This window comes from Lepidochelys kempii, chromosome 3 (genome assembly GCF_965140285.1).
Source record: "Lepidochelys kempii isolate rLepKem1 chromosome 3, rLepKem1.hap1, whole genome shotgun sequence".
Taxonomy (NCBI): Eukaryota; Metazoa; Chordata; order Testudines; family Cheloniidae; genus Lepidochelys; species Lepidochelys kempii.
The window spans coordinates 69,652,275-69,672,496 of record NC_136382.1 but is presented as its reverse complement, the minus strand read 5'-3'; the positions used below and the strand labels follow the sequence as shown (position 1 = coordinate 69,672,496).

The window sequence follows — 20,222 nt, the reverse complement described above, 5'->3', positions numbered from 1 at the left end:
TCAGAAGTTCAGAATCATTTTAACTAGTATTGTTATTCTGAGCAAAATCTTAGAACACAGGTTTCAGAGTAGCAGCAGTGTTAGTCTGTATTCGCAAAAAGAAAAGGAGTACTTGTGGCACCTTAGAGACTAACCAATTTATTTGAGCATAAGCTTTTGTAAGCTACAGCTCACTTCATCAGATGCATCCGATGAAGTGAGCTGTAGCTCACGAAAGCTTATGCTCAAATAAATTGGTTAGTCACTAAGGTGCCACAAGTACTCCTTTTCTTTTTTCTTAGAACACAGTAACTGTGGGAAGTGAATCTCGTGGTATCAGCAGTGGAAGCTGAAGGGCAGACAGCCCATATGCATGCTTAACAGTTAGCCTTAACTTACTGTGAAGAGTAAAACATCTTTACTCCACTGAGACTGCAACTTCCTTCAGTAGAACTTCTTTTTCAGACCCCTATATCTCCAACTGTTTTAGTATATTCAAGGCACCAGGGGACAGGAATAAACAGTGGGTAAAATTTTCAGAAGTGCCTACAAACGGGGACAAATTAAATTTTCCATCATAAAAGGACTTTAAGATATTCCATTCTCTTCCTTACCTGGCTTGAGATAGCAGTCACCTACAAACCATTCTTAGTGCCATACTGTCCTCAGACCAGAATTCTTTAATTTGAGCTAATTTTTAATAACTGTTCTTACTACATTGATAACAGCCTTGGTTTGAGTGTTGCAGTTATAATTCTCAAACTTAACTGAAGGAAGTTTTAAAACCACATCCTTCAAAACTTCAAATTAATCGTTGTTGTGACAATTAACTAAGGTTTGATTTGGCATAAATAAGTACCTGGCACAAGGGCTGTCAAGAGCTTGAAATGTTATTTCAAAACTAATGAAAACCTAAAAAACCTCGAGGTCTATAATATATTCACACAAGAGACAGACATGTTTAAGGGGAGGCCAAATTATTTTTTATTTTTTTTTTTTAGTAACCAATTGTAGTTATGGCAAAAAAGCTCTGCTCCTCCTTTTTAGGAAGTAAGCAGTGCTCAAGTTGATGGGTTAGATTCTTTACTCAAATTCCAAAATTAGCTTGGTAAAAGGGATGAACAAGAATTCCAGATATTATTGCCAGAGCAGAGAGCAACAATTCACATCTGGATGAAAACTCCATGTTTACAATGGATTGTGCCACAGATTGCAAAACTTTTCAGTAGTGTATTAAGCTGTTCACAGTTGAATCTGAATCTTGAGATTAAAGAGCGGTTTTCTCCTTTCAAAATGTCATTACCTTGTGCAAATTAGTCAAGTCTTTCCAAGTGTCAAGCACACATTTAAAGCTGTCCATATTTTATATACAAAACACCTACCATTTGGGCAGTGCAAAATACATCCTTTCATAACAAAACTAAAATGTACCTCTCAAAGTATGAACAAGAATATACACATATTACATGATGTACATTATTTACACATCCATAAAAAATATAATACAAAAGTTTGTGATTATAAGACTTGACAGTCCTTTTATACTTCATGTTGCAACAAGGCAAGTTTCAATTTCCTGGATGGAGTCCTCTTTGTAACTGCCCATAAATCTCAAGTTATGCTTGAACTTTTAGGAGAGTTTTTAAATGGACTGCCATCAGCTCCTTATTTTGGTCAGAATATTCAACAGTGCATCCCACCCAGTGACTGGGAGGCTTTGGAAGGACACTAGGAGATGGCGGGTCACTAAACTTTGCGCCAGCATAATTTTCTTTTTGGTTCGCTTCAGTTGGAGAAGCGGGTTTCTTTGATTTTATGTTTCTGAAGTCCTCAGTGTTATTAAGCGGCGTTTTCTCCTGCTTTTCAATTGTCTCAGGTGACACAGAAAGTTGCCAAAAGTTACTTTCATCTTTTTTCACAGATGCGATCTTTGTGAGTGGCATGTTACATTTGCTCTTCTGTTTGTTACCCTTGGGCTGTTCACCGAGATGTAAGCTGTGAACAGGCTGGCAGTGGGGAGTGGGAGCCTTCTCAGACTTGCCCATCTTGTTCTTCAAGAGCTGCAAAGACAGAGACAGACATTCAAATAATGCACGACTCGGCCGCCAAAGAGCAGGCACAGGGGATGTGCCGTCCGGTCGCTCAGCCAGGAGAAGCGATGTCCTCTTATCGCCCTACCGTTCTCTGTCACTCCCCCCCACTCCTCGAGCTGGACGGGGTGAAGGAGTCCCCGGGAGCCCAGAGCGCTTCTGGGGGGATTCTCCCTCGCCCCAGCCCGGACCCCGTCCAGCTAGGGTGACCAGATGTCAAGTGAGAAAAATCGGGACGGGGGGGAGGTAATAGGTGTATATAAAAAAAGACCCCCCCCAAATCAGGACTGTCCCTATAAAATCGGAACATCTGGTCACCCTACGTCCAGCGCAGGAGCCGAGCGCCCCCCCCATCCCGGCGGGGGCGCGGCTGCAGTGACCGTGGCAGCCGGGCGCCTCCATGGGGCGCTGCACTCCGCACACGTCACCCCCGGGCGCGCGGCCACCAGGCTAAATCCGGCTGTTGCTGGGCGCAGCCGCCAACCCCATTGGTGGAACCCCAGAACCAATCAGCGCGAGCGGCACCTCTCCCCTGCCCCGAGGGAGAGCGAGCGTAACGGAAACTTCCCCTCCCCCCACCGCCCGAAACGGGGCGAGAAGGGGAACCGCTCCCCTCAGCACGAACCCTCCCCATACCTCCTTCCTGAGGGGCTTGCTGGGCGCCGGTCTCGGAGGGGCCGATGTGGGGGGCTCCTCGGCCGGGGCGGTGGGAACAGCTGGCGTTGGGAGCGTGTGAACGTCTCCCGCGCCGGGGGCTCCCAGCGGGGCCCTTCTGCCCAGGCCAGCGCGGTGTTGTTGGTACTGCTGGTAGCGGCTCGGTAGCAGCCCCGAAGGGCTGGGCCGGATCTTTCCTTTTCTCCGCCTCACTCGCTTCAGCGCTGGCCGCGCGCTGCCCCCCGTCCCCGCCAGGCAGCAGCTGGGCTGGTTCTCGCAGCTGTTGTCCCCCCGCATGAGGCGCTGGAAGAGGCTGGGGGGTAGCCGCCGGGAGTCCTCGGTGCCTGCCGGGAGCCGGGCCAGGAAGGGTGGCGGCGCTGTGGTGGTGACCATGGCGGGAGTCGGGGGTTCGGAGCTGCGCAGTGGGAGAGAAGGCGGCGCTGGGAAGTGGCCGCAGAGCGTCCGCAGGGACTTTGTAGGCTTCGATGGTGGTGAAATCCCAGATCCGCTGCTAAGAGAACATGGCGGGGGAGTGAGAGGAACGGCGAGCAGCGCCCTACTGTTGTTACTCCAGAGGCACACGCCCTCTTCCGCCGCCGCACCAATCAACACAGCCGGGCACAGCGAATGACACGCCTCTCTCTGGCAATGACCAATCCGAAGAGACTGAAGCCGTAATAGGCCCGCCCTGGCCAATCCAGAAAGACACAAACACTGCAGGGCGCGCCCTCTTCATATCGCCTCCAATCAGAAGAGAGACAAACGCATCGCGGCACGCCCCCTGCCCTCAGAATAGGCCAATCCGGAAACCGATAAGCAGAACGAGTCACGTCCCCTTTTGGTAAGCATCTGCCAATCGGATGGGACAAAAACAGAATGGATTCCGCCCTTTTCCTCCACTCTAGCCAATCAAGAGAGGCATAATCATTGGGGCGACGCGCGCGCCTTCTCGTTTCAGGTCCTAGCGGGCGCGGGCGCCGTGGGGGGAGGAGGAAGCGGCACGGCGGCAGTTATGGCGGAGGGGCGCCGCGTTCCTCCCGCGGAAGCAGAGGGACCTGCGGAGCAGGAGCGACTCGGAGCCGAGCGGAGCCTGGAGGCGCTGAGCCTGGAGGGCGGAGCGGCCGGCGCGGGGGCGCGGCAGCCGGGGGGTCGTAGAGCCACCATCGCCAGCGCGCTGGAGCTGGAGGGTAGCGTGCGCCGCCAGGGCCTCCTCACCCACTTCGTAGCCGGCAACTTGCAGCGGAAGATCCAGCTCAGCGCCGCCAGCCCCATCCCCCCCGTAGACCCCGCGGCGCTGCGGGAGCTGGTGGCGCTGGCCGGGCAGGTGGCCGCGCAGGTGGATGAGCTGCTGCGAAGCGTGCACTGCGGCCTGCAGGCCCTGACCGCCCTGAGCGTGGGCTGCATCCAGACCTACCGCGACGGCGTGGAGAGCCTGGGCGAGGCCGTGGACACCAGCATCCGAGCCATGTACACGCTGGTGGCGCGGTGCGAGGAGCTGGACCTGGCAATGCAGCCCGTGCCGGCCTTGGCCAGGCGCATCCGTGACATGAAGGGCACGCTGGAGCGCCTAGAGGGGCTCTGCAAATAGCGCTCTGGGGCTGCCGTAACCCCTCCACCCATGGCCCAAGTTTCTCAAATACCGTGTGCCTAATCCAACGAGCCATCTCCAGCAGGTGCTGCTCCTTCGCACACGCCGCGCCTCGGCATGTGGCAGCTCAGGAACTGATCACAGGCCCAGGATTGATACTTGGGGAAAGTTTGCCTCCCCTCGAAATCACTTTATACTCATCTACCTTGATCTCCAGGGCGGGTGACTTTTTCCACTGCTTTTTCTGTTGAATGTTTTCTTCTGAAATACCAATGAATAGTTCCACTAAACTTAAATAAAGTTCTTTGCTATTTTTTCTCTTCCTGTGGTTTCCACTCTCAGTAAAGACAGATATTTTGAGTCCTAATCTCCTGACAACTTTTTCCATAGGTGCTACAGTGTATTTGCCTTCCTTTTTTTTTTTTCCAGGCCATTTGAGACCATTTTGTGCATGGACACAGTTGCAGAATGGGACTCAAAGAGCCTCTAAGACTTCTTTTGGTTGAAGGAACCATGGTAGTTGGGATATACTAATTCTTTGTTTTTGCAGAACTGTTCAGAAGCATAACAAAGTTTAAAATTCGGTTATGTAAATCATTTACCTTTTAAAATGAACTAGGTGGCATTTCTGTTTTAAATTAGGTAATTCTGATTGCCCCCTTGCTTTCTCCACTTCCCTTACGGGATAGTTCGAGAATCTGATATTTTACGCACTACTAGGGTTGAAAAATAACTCATCCTCATGTAGAAGCTAAGATTCCCAGCTGTGTTAAGATGGTATGGAAAATAGATTTTAGTTTTAACAGTTATGACAGTCACTAAATTTAGGGAAGACAGTAACTGGTAATCAAATAATTGATTTTTAATTAGCAGTATCTCATAAAGTACTAGTGTTCTATTATTGGAAAATGGGATTTTTTTTGCCTGCCTTCGTTGTTAACCGAATAATTGGATTTTAAATCTCTCACTGGTTCCTTAGAACGTAGTAAATCCTGACTATCAGACCACTGTAACTATCTCTTGTACTCTTGTCATCAAGACAGTGTTGAACCAGTGCCTCCGCATACTAATAGGAGTTACTGTGCTGGTGGAAGTACTGACTTTATGTTGAGACTTTCACAGAGGTCCTGGCTGCATGCGGCTATTAAAGCTTTCATTGCACTTTTCATATGAAGCAGGGCTAAACTCACCAACTTCTCACCTGAACTTTACTTTCAGTAGAGAAAATAATTCTTTGCCTCTCTTCCTAACAACTGGTGTGCTTTCAGTAGCACAGAATTAATGCTGGATTCATTCCAGAGATGGCAGCACTTTATTGATAGGCAAATCAGTTCCTGTATAGTTCCTTGAAACTGTTCAAGCTATTTGAATATGTCGGGACAAGCCGTGCTGTCTGAATGTAAAACAGTCTTTTTTGTTTGTTTGTTTTATTATGCCTTTCATTATGATGTGTGTTACTTACAGGTGAGATTAGAAATGCTGCATGTTCATGAGTAGAGCCCTGTAAATCTGCAGATATCTGCGGACCATTTTTGCAGCTCTGATGCAGATAAAAATTTTGTATCCATACAGAGCTCTATTCAAGAGTTCTACTTCACTACCACTCAGGACACAAGATATGGCTACAAGAGCCAGTTTGTTCCTACTTAGAGAGACAGCAGTCTTGTTTGCACCTTTTCCCCTTGAATTCTCTCACTAGTACTGTAGCACCTGTGCAGGTTTACCCTTGATAACAATGGCAGGAGCATTAGTATCGACTGGCTGTTGGTGTTTTTATCACAGTGTGGTCTAGGCCTGCCCAGACCAGTATATACAACACGGAGGTAATATAGTGGCAACCGGTCTGTGCTAGTGCTATCATTGGTAGAGTTATGCTGGTGGTACAACAGCCGTGGGAATTTTTAAGAAAAAGCTCGTTGCAGATGTGAGCGTATAGTAAATGCATCATGCTTGTAAGCATAGTGACTGCTGTCTGAAGGCAGCCAGAACACTAAAGGATAACTCTCTCTTCTTTTTCTGCTGTCTTAGCAGGTCCCATCTCTGCTGCTGCTTTGGGGCTGCTCTGTTTCCTGATGTGGAGAAATGAGACCCAAAGGTCTGAAGTGTTTCTGCAGCCCATACAGGCAGAGCAGCTTTGGTTTACCACCACTGTCTCCTCTGTCTTCTCGCACATGCAATGGAATGTGCTTTAACACACCAAAAAGTCTTTGTTAATCTTTGCAATATGAGCCATAATTTAAATTTAAAAAATTCTCTTTAGAGTGAGAGATGCTGGAATGTTTGTTGCTAAGATATAAAGCAGTGGTGGTGATTAACATTCTTAATAGCAAGCTACATTTCTATCCTGTCCATCACCAATCCTTTTTAGCTTTTTCAACACAGACCCTAACTTGCTTAATTGCTAAATTACAAGTGGATTTTATCATTCACCTTTTAAAGTGCAGATGCCTGGCATAGACTTGTGTCCTGCTCTAATCACCTCTCTGGTGCCACTGAGCTGACTTGCTGCCATCTGTTTGCAGCACATACTAATACAGTTATCAGATATTAAGTACATTTCTTACATGGGTAAACAAGGATGCCTTGATCTTTAGAACTGTTTTTATGTAAAGTTATATTTCTAGACAGTTCAGTTCAAAGTTTCTACATATTTCTCACAGCTATTAAAACAATAGAATATGCAAGGCCAGATTCTGCCCTCTGGTACAACTCATTGGGTTTGCACAGGTCTAAGTGAGGGCAGAATTTTGACAGGTGAAAGTTCAGTACTCTTTCTAAGCAATGGATTTATCAAAGTGCCTACCGCACAAATGTTTCATGCGTGTGTTTTTTATACAGTACAACTACATTTATTCAAAATGTTTGTGAACATAAAATCCCTTAGGAAAAAGGGGGGAGGAGTGGAAAGTTGAGAGGTATTGAGTATGTGATTCACACCAGGGGATTTAACCAAGACTTGGATAACGGCAAGTATTGAACTAAAAGGTTCAGGTAAATGGAATTTGCCCATATTTATCTTTTCATTGTGCATGTGTAATTGGCATTCCATAGCTAGACTACAAGTAAGTTTGGCAGACTTTGATTTTTATATTTTGTAATTTTGACTTCATATTGATTCTTAGTTTTCAGGGTTTTTTCTGTTTTTAACTATTTTTAATATGTACATTTGTGGGGAAATTAAGGGAGGTTCAGGGTTAGGGCAATTCTGACAGCAAAGGGTCTCCCAGTATCGACAGTGGGCTTCAGAGAACTCTCTGGGAAGGCTAGGGGTCCAAGACACCCGAGAACAAGGTACAGGGGAGACACAGAGACCTGGTGGCACAGAGACCCCAGGCCAGAGCTGTGAGGAGGACAACGAACCACCCAGTTACGGGAGAGTCCACCCTCCTACTGAATGGCTCCTGCCCAGGTACAGCTCCCATGGTGAGGGAGTAGAACCATGAGAGTGGGGCTGCACAGGGTTCTCTGCATAGCCACAGGTTCAGTGATGCCTGATCTCTGTAGGTGCTAGCTAGATGAATGGGGAGGCTGCACTTACTGACTGTAATGGGTGGATTTTTTTTTTTTCATTGTCAATTTCTGTGTGTCAGGTGAAATCAACATTTACAGAAACCAATGATTGAAATTGAATCTTGCCAGGCCTGTTTACATTATTGGGTGTTTGTGCATAAACTACAGATTCCCTAATTTTGTCTGGAAAATATATTTTTAATTCTATGGGGAATAGAAATACATGATAACTACACAATTATTTGTTGAAGGGTTTTGCTGATTATTATATAACTCTAAACTGTATGTTTTCTCAATTCTTTTTATACAGAAAATGTGGTGTACCCATATGGATGCCTACTGAGCTTTAAGACTAGCTGAATTCTGCTTAGGCTATAGCCACTCAGGAACAAACTTGCCATAGAGCATATTTCAGTGAGCCAACCAGGGTTAAAAATGCATGGATAACTGCAGCAAGCTTTACATCAAAGAGACATTATCACAATAGCCTTTACAGATGCACGTACAACAAATTTTTTTGCTCCCAGTGGCACCTGAGAACTCAGGAGCAATCGGATCCAAAAGCATCACCTAAATCATGAAATGATTTGTCTAAAGGTGGGTGAGCCCCCTTGATGAAGAAAGATAACATTTCCACCACACTCTTAAGATACGCCCACTAATACACTTTGGTCCTATATATATATAAACCATAAAGTTCAATCTTACTAAATATGAAGTATTGTTGAAACATGCATTAAAGGCCTTGATCCTGCAAGTTGACCTGGGCGGTCACCCACATCCTTCCACCTATAGCACAAGTTTTAGGCCTTTAAAAAACAAAAGAAAACAAAACAAAAAAAACCCCAAACCCAACTTGTTAGCCTAGTACTGGCTTTAAATAAAAAGAAAAGGAGTACTTGTGGCACCTTAGAGACTAACCAATTTATTTGAGCATAAGCTTTCGTGAGCTACAGCTCACTTCATTGGATGCTCCGATGAAGTGAGCTGTAGCTCACGAAAGCTTATGCTCAAATAAATTGGTTAGTCTCTAAGGTGCCACAAGTACTCCTTTTCTTTATGTGAATACAGACGAACATGGCTGCTACTCTGAAACCTGGCTTTAAATAGTAATTCAATTGCAGTTGAGCTATTTTTAATTCTAATTTTCTATTTAAAATGGTTAAATCAGTAGACTTAAATAGCTTCTTGTATAGCAATTTAAATAATTTGAAAGTGACCAGTTGTTAGTAAAGTATCACCTAATGTGAATACAAACATTTTCCCTTTTTAAATGGTGCTTTTCTTGCTTTTGGTAAAATAGGCTTGTATGTTAATTTGGGCCCTAATCCTGCAATTTGTTTCGACAGGGATAGGCCCTGCTCTTGCACAGAGACGCATTAACTTTATTGCAGAGTCAAGTACAGGAGTAGGGTCTCGGGCAGTAAGTTTTGACAGTGATGCCAAATGATGAGCATGAAGGAAAAGTAATTATGAACTGTTTTTTACATTGCCAGTCTGAGTTGTTAGAGGGGAAATCTTGTTTGTAATGTTTTAATCTATGCAAATATTTTTAGAGGCCTGTTTTGGGGGAGGTTTTTTTTAAATGTCTTCAGTTCATTCTTAAATTGTACATAATGCTCTTCCATTGAATGAGGCAAAGGTCCTATGGAAAGAGTATGTGATAACTGTATTAAAGATTGTATCATGTTGCATATGCACAAGGGGGCTGACCGAACATTGTACAAGCAATCTTAATTCTGGTATTTCCTAATGTCTGAGACCTTGACTTTGAAGTCAGTGTTCTTTTAAATAGTTTTTTTGGTATGTAATCTTTATAGATGCTGAAAATTATATATTTGGTTCTTTAAGATATTACTGATTGAAAGGGCTTTAAAGGTTGTGTGCATATTTTGTTCTACTTCATCAACCAAAGTAAGTCAGTCAACATTACAATTTATTTATCTTGTTCTACTCCAGTTTCCCTAAATGGACTTGTGCCAGAATAAAGTTCACAAGGTCAGAAAAAAAGATTAATAACATTTTATTGAAGCTAATGTTAAAAAAAAAAATTATAGTACATAGGTTGAGAAAAGTGTCTGTAATTAGATTATCCACAAATACCAAGTTAGATTTTTAAAAGTCATATGCTACGTAGAGTACATAATCAGCAATAACCCAAATTTGGGTGAATAGATTTAACAATACAGTTTAGATATTAGAATCTGAATACTCGGGTACATCACTCATGAAAAGTTGTACAGAGATTTGGTTGTGGAAAGCAAAATATATCCCATGAGTGGAGACTGTTCCTCAGTAATTGAGAACTAGCTTGATTATCCATTTAGAAAACAACGAGGAGTCCGGTGGCACCTTAAAGACGAACAGATTTATTTGGGCATAAACTTTTGTGGGTAAAAAAACCCACTTCTTCAGATGCATAGAGTGAAAATTACAGAAACAGGCATAAATATATATTGGCACATGAACAGAAGGGAGTTACCTTACAAGTGGAGAACCAATGTTGAAGGCCAATTTAGTCAGGGTGGATGTGGTCCACTCCCAATAATTGAGGAGGAGGTGTCAATACCACTTCACATTTGAAGAATAGGGTTGTTTTTTTACCCCACGAAAGCTTATGACCAAATAAGTCTGTTAGTCTTTGAGGTGCCACCAGACTCCTCATTTTTGTGGATACAGACTAACACAGCTACCCCTCTGATAGCTGAATCTGTGAGGAAAGTATTTGTTACTTTTCTGACTGCACTTCTCATCGGCGCTCCAGATCATCCCTTCTGGTATTGCCGATGTCCAGTGATGTGTTCTATGTAGATGTCCCTCGACCACTGACACAAGCTTAAACAAAGGAATAGTTGAAACTTGTAGAACTTTCCTCGCTTTTCAGGAGCTGTGATTCAGTATGTTCTAGACAGATCTCCTTTCATGTTCTAATTGCCACCATAACTCTGTTTTTAATGGGTTGTTTATTCCAGGCAACTTTCAGGTTTGAATAGTGAAATTTTCATTTTTCTGATGAAGATGCAACTTGTTGTGTCTCATTCCTCTAAGGGAAATTTTGTTGGTTGGTCCCAAATGCTTTAATAAATAAAACATCTGTATATCTGAAGTAAAACAAACAAACAAAAAAATCACCTGAAGCATGAGAGATCATTGACGTTTCAGTCTTAAGGCTTTTTAAAGGTTACTTAATTACATCAACTGCCCAGTAACTGCTTCACCAACCCAGTGATTAGAAAGTGTTTATCTCCTTCACAGTTGATTAGTGTCTTTTGCCACCAAGCAGCTACTAAGATAAGTAGCTGCTTTGGCAGGAATGTCCAGACTTAGGAGCGTGCCTCTTACCATGATTAGATTCCTGATCTAGTTATTGGTGCTTGAGGATAAATTGTGGTGCAGTGCTGTGTCTTGAGTCTCAAAATTAACTGGATTCAATTGTGTCTCTTTGGGTGTTACACAGCTATTTTTTTTTTAATGGTTTTAACTACTGTGGTTGTGCTGGCAGGTTACTTGGACAAATTTGTGTGCTAACTACACTATAGCCCCCAACTATGCTAGAGCTTAAACCTTTTTGTGGGTCTGTTTTTGTAGTACAGATAAAGGCTTGTGGTGGGGGGAGCTTGTCCATCATAAAATAGCTTTTTGTCTTCATCTAGTGAGTGATGTACCCCCTGGAAGATTTGAGTACCACCAGGGGTACATGTACGGTACCCCAGTTGACAATCACTGGACTAGATGATCTACTGCTCCCTTCCGGCCTTAAACTCTATGAAACTGTGTGGAAATTAATAGGTGTGTATATATAAAGAAAGTAGAAAACAAAATATCAATAGAATTATCTCTAGTTTTGTCATTGTTTAATAATCCTGGCTATATAGTGTGTATTCAGATATTGTTTTAGGAATATTTGGTAGAAAGTAGGGAATTTTTCCACTATTTGGTAAATGTTTAAATAAAAACACAGATCTTTCTGTGAACTTTGCTAGGTCTTCTGTGTGTGTGTGTGTGTGTGTGTGTGTATTTCTCTCCACCCCCTGGCAAACCTAGGTTTTTTAAATAAAACATGAGCAACAAACTTTCACAATTTAACTAAACAGCAGCAACAAGTTTTATTGGCTAACATTACTTAAGATAACTTGAAAACAAACTGCTTAAGTCAAAGTACCCATTGCCTTTGTTCCTCTTTCCTTTATGACAGCTGAGCTCTTTGCTTACTCATTTTCAAACAGGGATTTTCCTTTTTGACTCCCTCAACTGGAAGGAGAGTAGGGGTTTTCCTTCGCAAGTTGGAATTTTTCATTTACCAGTAGCCTTTTCTGTACAGAGATTGTAATGAATTATATGTCTTGTGCTCCCTTAAAAAGAAACAAAAAACCCTGCTGCTAAATTATTTTTTACTTCCTGTGTTGTCCATTTCTTTATGCCTGGTAGATAACAATTTGAAATCTACAAGATTCCCTCGTCTGTATTATTTCAAATTCATTCGTTCAGTCCTACTACTAAAACCCTTGTCTAGGTCCTAATTATTGCTCAACATGATTACTGCAACTTACTCTTCTTTGTCTCCCAGATACTCACTTTAGCCCTCCTTCAATCTGACCAAATTGCTACCAGGAAGGTGGTCTCCCTTGCTTACTATTCAGGCTTATATTCAGCCCCTCTTCAAGTACCATCATTAGCTTCCTCTCACCTTCTTCCCCAACTTTAAGCTTTTTACTTCTGCCTCCAATTCCCTGTACAGTTTAGGTCGTCTCTCTGGTCTTGTCTCTTACCCCCTGCCTAGTCCCTTCACTTTGATTAAGCCACATAGCTATTATAATATATGCTTGGAAATCATACCCTCCTTTATGCCTTCCAAGCAGCATAAAGATAGTTTCTTCTTGTTAGGGGTTTTCCCTTCCTCCCAGAGTTCATGGTGGTGGGATGAGTTCACATGACACAATTACAGAGGATTACAATGCAAACACTTGATATCATTTTATAACATGGGGCACAGATGTTATAAGTGAGATTAGTACATGCAGTGTCTTACAAGCATTTCATAAAATCTAAATACATTCTTATAAACTTAATAATATTAACACAGGTGAGCCAGACTGGTTTCCAACTATGTATTGGCCAGTGTTCAGTTGAGGCTTATGGGCCTTTGCATGAACTAGCACATAGTCTACCAGCATTATACCAACTACCTGACTAGGATGGTGATGGTGACTTTGAAATGCTCAGCAAGATTAGAGAGGCAACAGAAACCCCCAAAATAATGGGGGACTTCAACTATCCCCATATTGATTGGGAACAAGTCACCTCAGGATAGGATGCAGAAATTACATTTCTAGATACTGTTAATGACTGCTTCTTGGGCAGCTAGTCCTGGAACCCACGAAGGGAGAGGCAATTTGTGATTTAGTCTTATGAGATGCACAGCATCTGGTTCAAGAGGTGACTATAGCTGAAACACTTGGTAATATCAACCATAATGTAATTAAATATAACATACTTATGGGGGAGGGAATTCCAAAGAAGCCCACCACAGTAGCATTAAATTCCAAAAGAAAATTACGTGAAAATGAGAAGGCTGGTTAAATGGAAATTAAAAGGAAGGGGCACAAGAGTGAAATGCCTTCAAGCTGCATGGAAGCTTTTAAAGAACATCACAAGAGGCTCAAACTAAATATACGTCTCAAATAAACAAACAGTAATAGAGCCAAAAAATGCCACCATGGCTAAATAACAGCATAAAAGAGGCAGTTAGTGACAAAAAAGACATCTTTTAAAAAGTGGAAGTCAAAACCTACTGAGGAAAATAGGAACATAAACTCTGGCAAATCAAGTGTAATAGTATAATTAGGCAGGCCAAAAAGAATTTGAAGAGCAACTAGCAAAAGACAAAAACTGAAAAGCAATATTTTTTTTAAGTACAGTAGAAGCATGAAGCCTGCCAAACAAGCAGTGGGGCCACTACATGATTGAGGTGCTAAAAGAGCACTCAGAGAAGACATGACCACTGTGGAGAAGCTAAATTAATTCTTTATGTTGGTCTTATCACTCAAATCTAGCCTTTCTATCCGATGAGTAGCAGATAACTAATGTAATACCAATTTTTTAAAAAGTCTCCAATGGTGATTTTGGCAATTACAGACCAGTAAAGCCTAACTTCAGTACCAGGCAAATTGGTTGAAACTATAGTAAAGAACAGAATGATCAGACACAATATATTGGGGAAAAGTCAACATGGCTTTTGTAAAGGGAAATCATGCTTCACCAGTCTATTAGAATTCTTTGAGAGAGTCAATAAACATGTGGAAAGGGTGATCCCACGGATATAGTATACTTGGACTTTCAGAAAGCCTTTGATGAGGTTCCTCACCAAAGAGACCCTTAAGAAAAGTATGCTGTCATGGGATATGAGGGAAGGTACAAAGGATAGGAATAAATGGTCAGTTTTCACAGTGGAGAGAAGTAAATAGCAGGGTCCCCAAAGGATCTGTGCTGGGACCAATGTTGTTCAACATATTAATAAATGGTCTTGAAAAAGGGGTAAACAGCGAGGTTGCAAAGTTTGAATACAATACAAAAGTACTCAAGACAGTTAAGTCCAAAGCTGTCTGCGAAGGGTTACTGAGGGATCTCACAAAACTGGTGACTGGTCAAGAAAACGGCAGATGAGGCACAATGCTGATAAATACAAAGTAATGCACATTGGAAAACAGACTTCAAACTATACATATAAAATGATGGGGTCATCTTGGAGTCATTGTGGATAGTTCTCTGAAAACATCCACTCAATGTGCAGTGGCAGTCAAAAAAGCTAACAGTGTTAGGAACCATTAGGAAAGGGATAGATAATAAAGACAAAATATCATAATGCCAACTGTAAATCCATGGTATGCACACAGCTTGAATACTGCATGCAGTTCTCTCTCTCTATTAGAATTGGAAAATGAAAATGCATAAGGAAGAGTTATTTACCCCTTCACATAACACAAGAACCAGAGCTCACCCAATGAAATTAATAGGCAGCAGGTTTAAAACAAACATAAGGAAGTACTTCACACAATGCACAGTCAACCTGTGAAATTTATTGTCAGGAGAGTTTGTGAAGGCCAAAACTCATAGGCATAGTTTGACTGCTATATAGCCAGGAGGGTGCGGGGTGGGAAGCAAAGTGTCCATGTGCATATGCATACACGTGCATGCTGAAGCCAATGTTCAGCTTAAGTGTATACCCCAAATTAAAGAACACAGTAAAAGAACTAAAAAAGAGCCAACCGTGGCTTAACAACCATGTAAAAGAAGGGGCAATGAGGGATAAAAAGGCATCTTTTAAAAAGTGAAAGTCAAATCCTAGTGAGGTAAATAGAAAGGAGCATAAATGCTGCCAAATTAAATGTAAAAATATAATAAGAAAAGCCAAAAAGGAGTTTGAAGAACAGCTAGCCAAAAAATCAGAAGGTAATAACAAAATGTTTTTTAAGTTCATCAGAAGCAGGAAGCCTGCTAAACAATCAGTGGGGCCCCTGGACGATCAAGATACAAAAGGAGAACTTAAAGACGATAAAGTCATCGCAGAGAAACTAAATGAATTCTTTGCTTCAGTCTTCACGGCTGAGGAGTAAGGGAGATTCCCAAACCTGAGCTGTCTTTTGTAGGTGACAAATCTGAGGAATTGTCACAGTTTGAAGTGTCACTAGAGGAGGTTTTGGAATTAATTGAGAAACTTAACAGTAACAAGTCACTGGGACCAGATGGCATTCACCCACGAGTTGTGAAAGAACTCAAATGTGAAATTGCGGAACTATTAACTATAGTTTGTAACCTGTCCTTTAAATCAGCGACTGTACCCAATGACGGGAAGATAGCTAATGTAATGCCAATATTTAAAAAGGCTCCAGAGGTGATCCCAGCAATTACAGACCAGTAAGTCTAACGTCAGTACCGGGCAAATAAGTTGAAACAATAGTAAAGAATAAAAATTGTCAGACACATAGAAGAACATAAATTATTGCACAAAAGTCAACATGGTTTCTGTAAAGGGAGATCATGTCCTACTAATTTATTAGAGTTCTTTGAGGGGATCAACAAACATGAGGACAAGGGGGATCCAGTGGACATAGTGTACTTAGATTTCCAGAAAGCCTTTGACAAGGTCCCTCACCAAAGGCTCTTACATAAATTAAGTTGTCATGGGATAAGAGGGAAGATCCTTTCATGGATTGAGAACTGATCAAAAGACAGAGAACAAAGGGTAGGAATAAATGGTACATTTTCAGAATGGGGAGAGGTAACTAGTGTTCCACAAGGGTCAGTCTTGGACCAATCCTATTCAACTTATTCATAAATGATCTGGAGAAAGGGGGTAAACAGTGAGGTGGCAAAGTTTGCAGATGATACTAAACTGCTCAAGATAGTTAAGACCAAAGCAGACTGTGAAGAACTTCAAAAAGATCTCACAAAACTAAGTGATTGGGCAATAAAATGACTAATGAAATTTAATGTGGATAAATGTAAAGTAATGCACATTGGAAAAAATAACCCCAACTATACATACAATATGATGGGGGCTAATTTAGCTACAACTAATCAGGAGAAAGATCTTGGAGTCATCGTGGATAGTTCTCTGAAGACGTCCACACAATGTGCAGCGGCAGTCAAAAAAAGAAAACGTGATGTTAGGAATCATTAAAAAAGGGACAGAGAATAAGACGGAGAATATCTTATTGCCCTTACATAAATCCATGGTACGCCCACATCTTGAATACTGCGTACAGAGGTGGTCCCCTCATCTCAAAAAAGATATACTGGCATTAGAAAAGATTCAGAAAAGGGCAACTAAAATGATTAGGGGTTTGGAACGGGTTCCATATGAGGAGGATTAAAGAGGCTAGGACTTTTCAGCTTGGAAAAGAGGAGACTGAGGTGGGATATGATAGAGGTATATAAAATCATGAATGGTGTGCAGAAAGTGAATAAGGAAAAGTTATTTACTTGTTCCCATAATAAAAGAACTAGGGGCCACCAAATGAAATTACTGGGCAGCAGGTTTAAAACAAATAAAAGGATGTTTTTCTTCACTTAGCGCACAGTCAACCTGTGGAACTCCTTGCCTGAGGAGGTTGTGAAGGCTAGGACTATAATAGGGTTTAAAAGAGAACTGGATAAATTCATGGAGGTTAAGTCCATTAATGGCTATTAGCCAGGATGGGTAAGGAATGGTGTCCCTAGCCTGTTTGTCAGAGAGTGGAGATGGATGGCAGGAGAGAGATACTACCCATTAGGTTCACTCCCTCTGGGGCACCTGGCATTGGCCACTGTCGGTAGACAGGATACTGGGCTGGATGGACCTTTGGTCTGACCCAGTATGGCCGTTCTTATGTTCTTAAGACAGTTCCTTTGGCTCACTGGCTTTCTTCCCCCGCTTGGAGTGGTACTTGGGCTGCCGATGCTGGGGGAGACAGGCTGTCTTAACGGGGGAGCCCCAGCTGCTGCTGGCCACTTCTCTGGCATCGGCTGCTGCAGTGATGTTGCTGGTCTTGTGCTGCGGCAGCTGCCTGCCTCCTGGGGTTGCTGCTGCTGTCAAGGGGATGCCATATGCCTGGCTCTTGCTTCCCCCCACCCATTCCCGTATCTCCTTCTCTTCCACATCTCCTCCCCCTTCCACTCCCCACTGTCCCTGGCCCCATCCAATCTCATTGTCTCTTACTCCCACCCCCTTTCCTCCAGCCCTTCTTGCCCTGTCCCCCTGGGCACCCACCGTTGTACAGGAAACAGGTGGGCACTAGGACCAGGAGACAGCAGCAAGATGCTTGGGCAGTGACCCAGAGCACAGGAGAACAGCTGCCTTTGAACTGCCTCCTCCATCCCCTGAGCTGAAATGTGCGTTGGTGGCGGGAGGAGGAGGTGCAGTGTGGGAAGGACAAAGCCTCCCCCCTCCCCCCTGGGCAGGCGGAGCAGAGCAAGCTTCCCCAGTCACAGAAATTGGTGAGGGAAGTTACAAGTGTCACTTGAACACTTGTAACAGCTCCCCCCGTTTTTTTGGGCGGGCAATACTCCCCCTACATTCCCCCAAACTATGACTATGCTAAAACTATAATTGGGTTCAAAAAAGAACTTGATAAGTTTCTGATAGGTCCATCAATGGCTATTAGCCAAGATGGGCATGGATGCAATTCCATGCCCTGGGTGTTCCTAAACTTCTGACTACTAGAAGCTGGGACTAGATGACAGGGGATGGATCACTCAATAAACTGCCCTGTTCTGTTCACTCTCAATGACAAGCACTTGGCACTGGCCACTGTCAGAGACAGGGCTAGATGGATCATTGGTCTGACCAAGTATGGCCGTTCTTATGTTCTAAGCTGTTTAAGAAAATAATGTTACTGCAGTTCTGAGTGCTATGATAAATTAAAACCTTTTATAAGGAGACAAGGAAATTAATCAGCTACAGCCTAAATTTTTTTCCTGAGGATTATGTTCATGAGCACCACTTCTGATGCCTCGTATGACAGGGTCAGGTGATGCAATATCTGTGAAATATGTATGACGCCCCAGAAGACAATTCAGTGCTGTTATCCTCCTGTGTGCAGTACTATCTTTGGCTTTCTAAATGGAAAGTTGTCTGTTGTCATTAGAATCATGAAATGAGAAAAACGGTTGGGACAAGACTGATGACATAAAGCTCAGTTCTGCCCCTCTACACCCATACAGCTCTAACCATTGGAGGCTATATGGCCTATTTATTAATTTTAACAAATATGGAACAGGAAAGTCAAAGAGCAGGCCTCCCTGACTCTGGATTCCTCTCCACAGACAATCCTCACACGCTCCTGCATTGGTTCATCATAGGGTGACCGGAGAATAAGTGTGAAAAATCAGGACCATATTTTTTTCAGGGTGAGGGGATAGTTGCATATATAAAACAAAACCCCTAATATCAGGACAGTTGGTCACCCTAGTTCACCATCGTGGGCTTTATTTACAATGTGCTATTCCAGTCCTTGCCCTCCTACATAATGCTTTTTTAACTTGTCTTTAGGCACAAGGGAAGAGTGCTCACCTCCTGAAGATCCTGGGTTTCTCTAGCCCTTTCTTCCTTCCTCTTTCTGCCAGTTTTTTAAGTGTCCTCAGCTGAAGAGCTGGTACACCTTGTTAACTGGTTAATAACCTAGTACTTTATCAGTTATCTCCCCAGTTTGGCCCACATGGGGACACTTACAAAGTGCACACAGTGGTTAGGCTACACATGCTCTGTCATAGTGGATAAAGAGAATATGGTAAGAAAAGGAACGTTTCAAAACTTAAGAATATAGGATTTGACAAATCAGATCAGGCCCTAGTCTACCAAATCTCATATCCTGCCTTTGGCAGGGCCAATAGCTTGGTTCAGAGGAAGGTGACCCCTCCTCCAAGCCCCAGTTGCATATATTCAGCAGCGTTGCATGTTGCAACATAAAAGTGCAATGTTCTACATAAAAGGCTTGCATGTTGCAACATAAAAGTGCAATGTTGTACATAAAAGACTGTATGGGAAATTACGTTCAGATAGTAATTCAGCCTCTGAATCACGATAAATCTGTGTCACTGAGGGCCCATCTGCTCTTTAAACAGAACCATGTCAGGGGACCTGGTTATAATCTGATTCCAGACTATAGGGTAGATAAGATGTTGACCATATGATTGAACAGTGCTAAAACTTTGGACTATCCAATAGAATGGCTTGGTAATAGAGGTAAGATTTAATTTACACTACAGAATAAAACTAGGTTGCAACAGGGTCCCTATAATGGTTTGAATTGTAAGACAGCCATGTCCTAAAACAGACAGGAGCATAACAAGCTGTAGATACGTTGCATAAGTGGTAACTATACAACATACAGACTTTGTGAATTCTGTTTAGATCATGTTGAAAATCACACTAAAAGAGCCTTTTCATTTATCCAGCATGACAGAAACTTGTGTTTTAAGAGACTTTGTAAGGAAAAAAAATCACCTGCATTATTTGTATTGTGTTGTACAGCTACAATTCAAATGGAAAAAATCATGATTAACCAATGGGTCATAATAAAAATGTAAAATCTTTTTATTAAACATTTTTAGTACCTGTCAACAAACATTCTAAAGATTTCCAGTCCAAACAAAAGCCAGGCTCTGCAGCATTTTGGTGAAGCATATTTTCATTGTCATATATGTATGTATATAAAAATACTATATTTGAACCTGAAATTGATCAAGATGACTGAGCAGGTCACTATGTAAAGTAAAAGCTATGGAGTATGTCTCCTGTATGTGTTTAGATAAACCAGAAGTGAAATTGCATAATTTGTTGATGACTACTGGCATTTACGTAGTGTTTTGGAAATTCTTGATTGCAACATTCATTTATTCACAGATGAATGTTTGCAGCTGTG

The 20,222-nt window shown here is 42.6% G+C and overlaps 2 protein-coding genes across 2 annotated transcripts; one reads left to right on the top strand and one right to left on the bottom strand.

The window, feature by feature from the left end:
- Positions 1–285: 285 nt before the first annotated feature.
- On the bottom strand, positions 286–3,318 carry PNRC1 (proline rich nuclear receptor coactivator 1). Its single transcript, XM_073336689.2, has 2 exons — positions 2,706–3,318; positions 286–2,039 (listed from the first exon to the last, which is right to left on the bottom strand). The coding sequence occupies exons 1-2, from the start codon at positions 3,114–3,116 to the stop codon at positions 1,596–1,598; spliced, it is 855 nt and encodes a 284-aa protein (XP_073192790.1). The 5' UTR covers positions 3,117–3,318; the 3' UTR covers positions 286–1,595.
- A 118-nt stretch (positions 3,319–3,436) lies between these two features.
- On the top strand, positions 3,437–4,633 carry LOC140908816 (BLOC-1-related complex subunit 6). The gene has a single exon (XM_073336690.2). It carries the CDS (start codon positions 3,736–3,738, stop codon positions 4,309–4,311), a length of 576 nt encoding a protein of 191 aa, XP_073192791.1. The 5' UTR covers positions 3,437–3,735; the 3' UTR covers positions 4,312–4,633.
- The last annotated feature ends 15,589 nt before the right edge of the window (positions 4,634–20,222 follow it).

Excerpts from the sequence above, each read along its gene's own strand:
- LOC140908816 (XM_073336690.2), top strand. The coding sequence starts at position 3,736 with ATGGCGGAGGGGCGCCGCGTTCCTCCCGCGGAAGCAGAGGGACCTGCG.
- PNRC1 (XM_073336689.2), bottom strand. The coding sequence starts at position 3,116 with ATGGTCACCACCACAGCGCCGCCACCCTTCCTGGCCCGGCTCCCGGCA. Across the intron at positions 2,040-2,705 it reads GCAAGCCCCTCAGGAAGGAG|CTCTTGAAGAACAAGATGGG; the intron begins GTATGGGGAGGG and ends CTGTCTTTGCAG.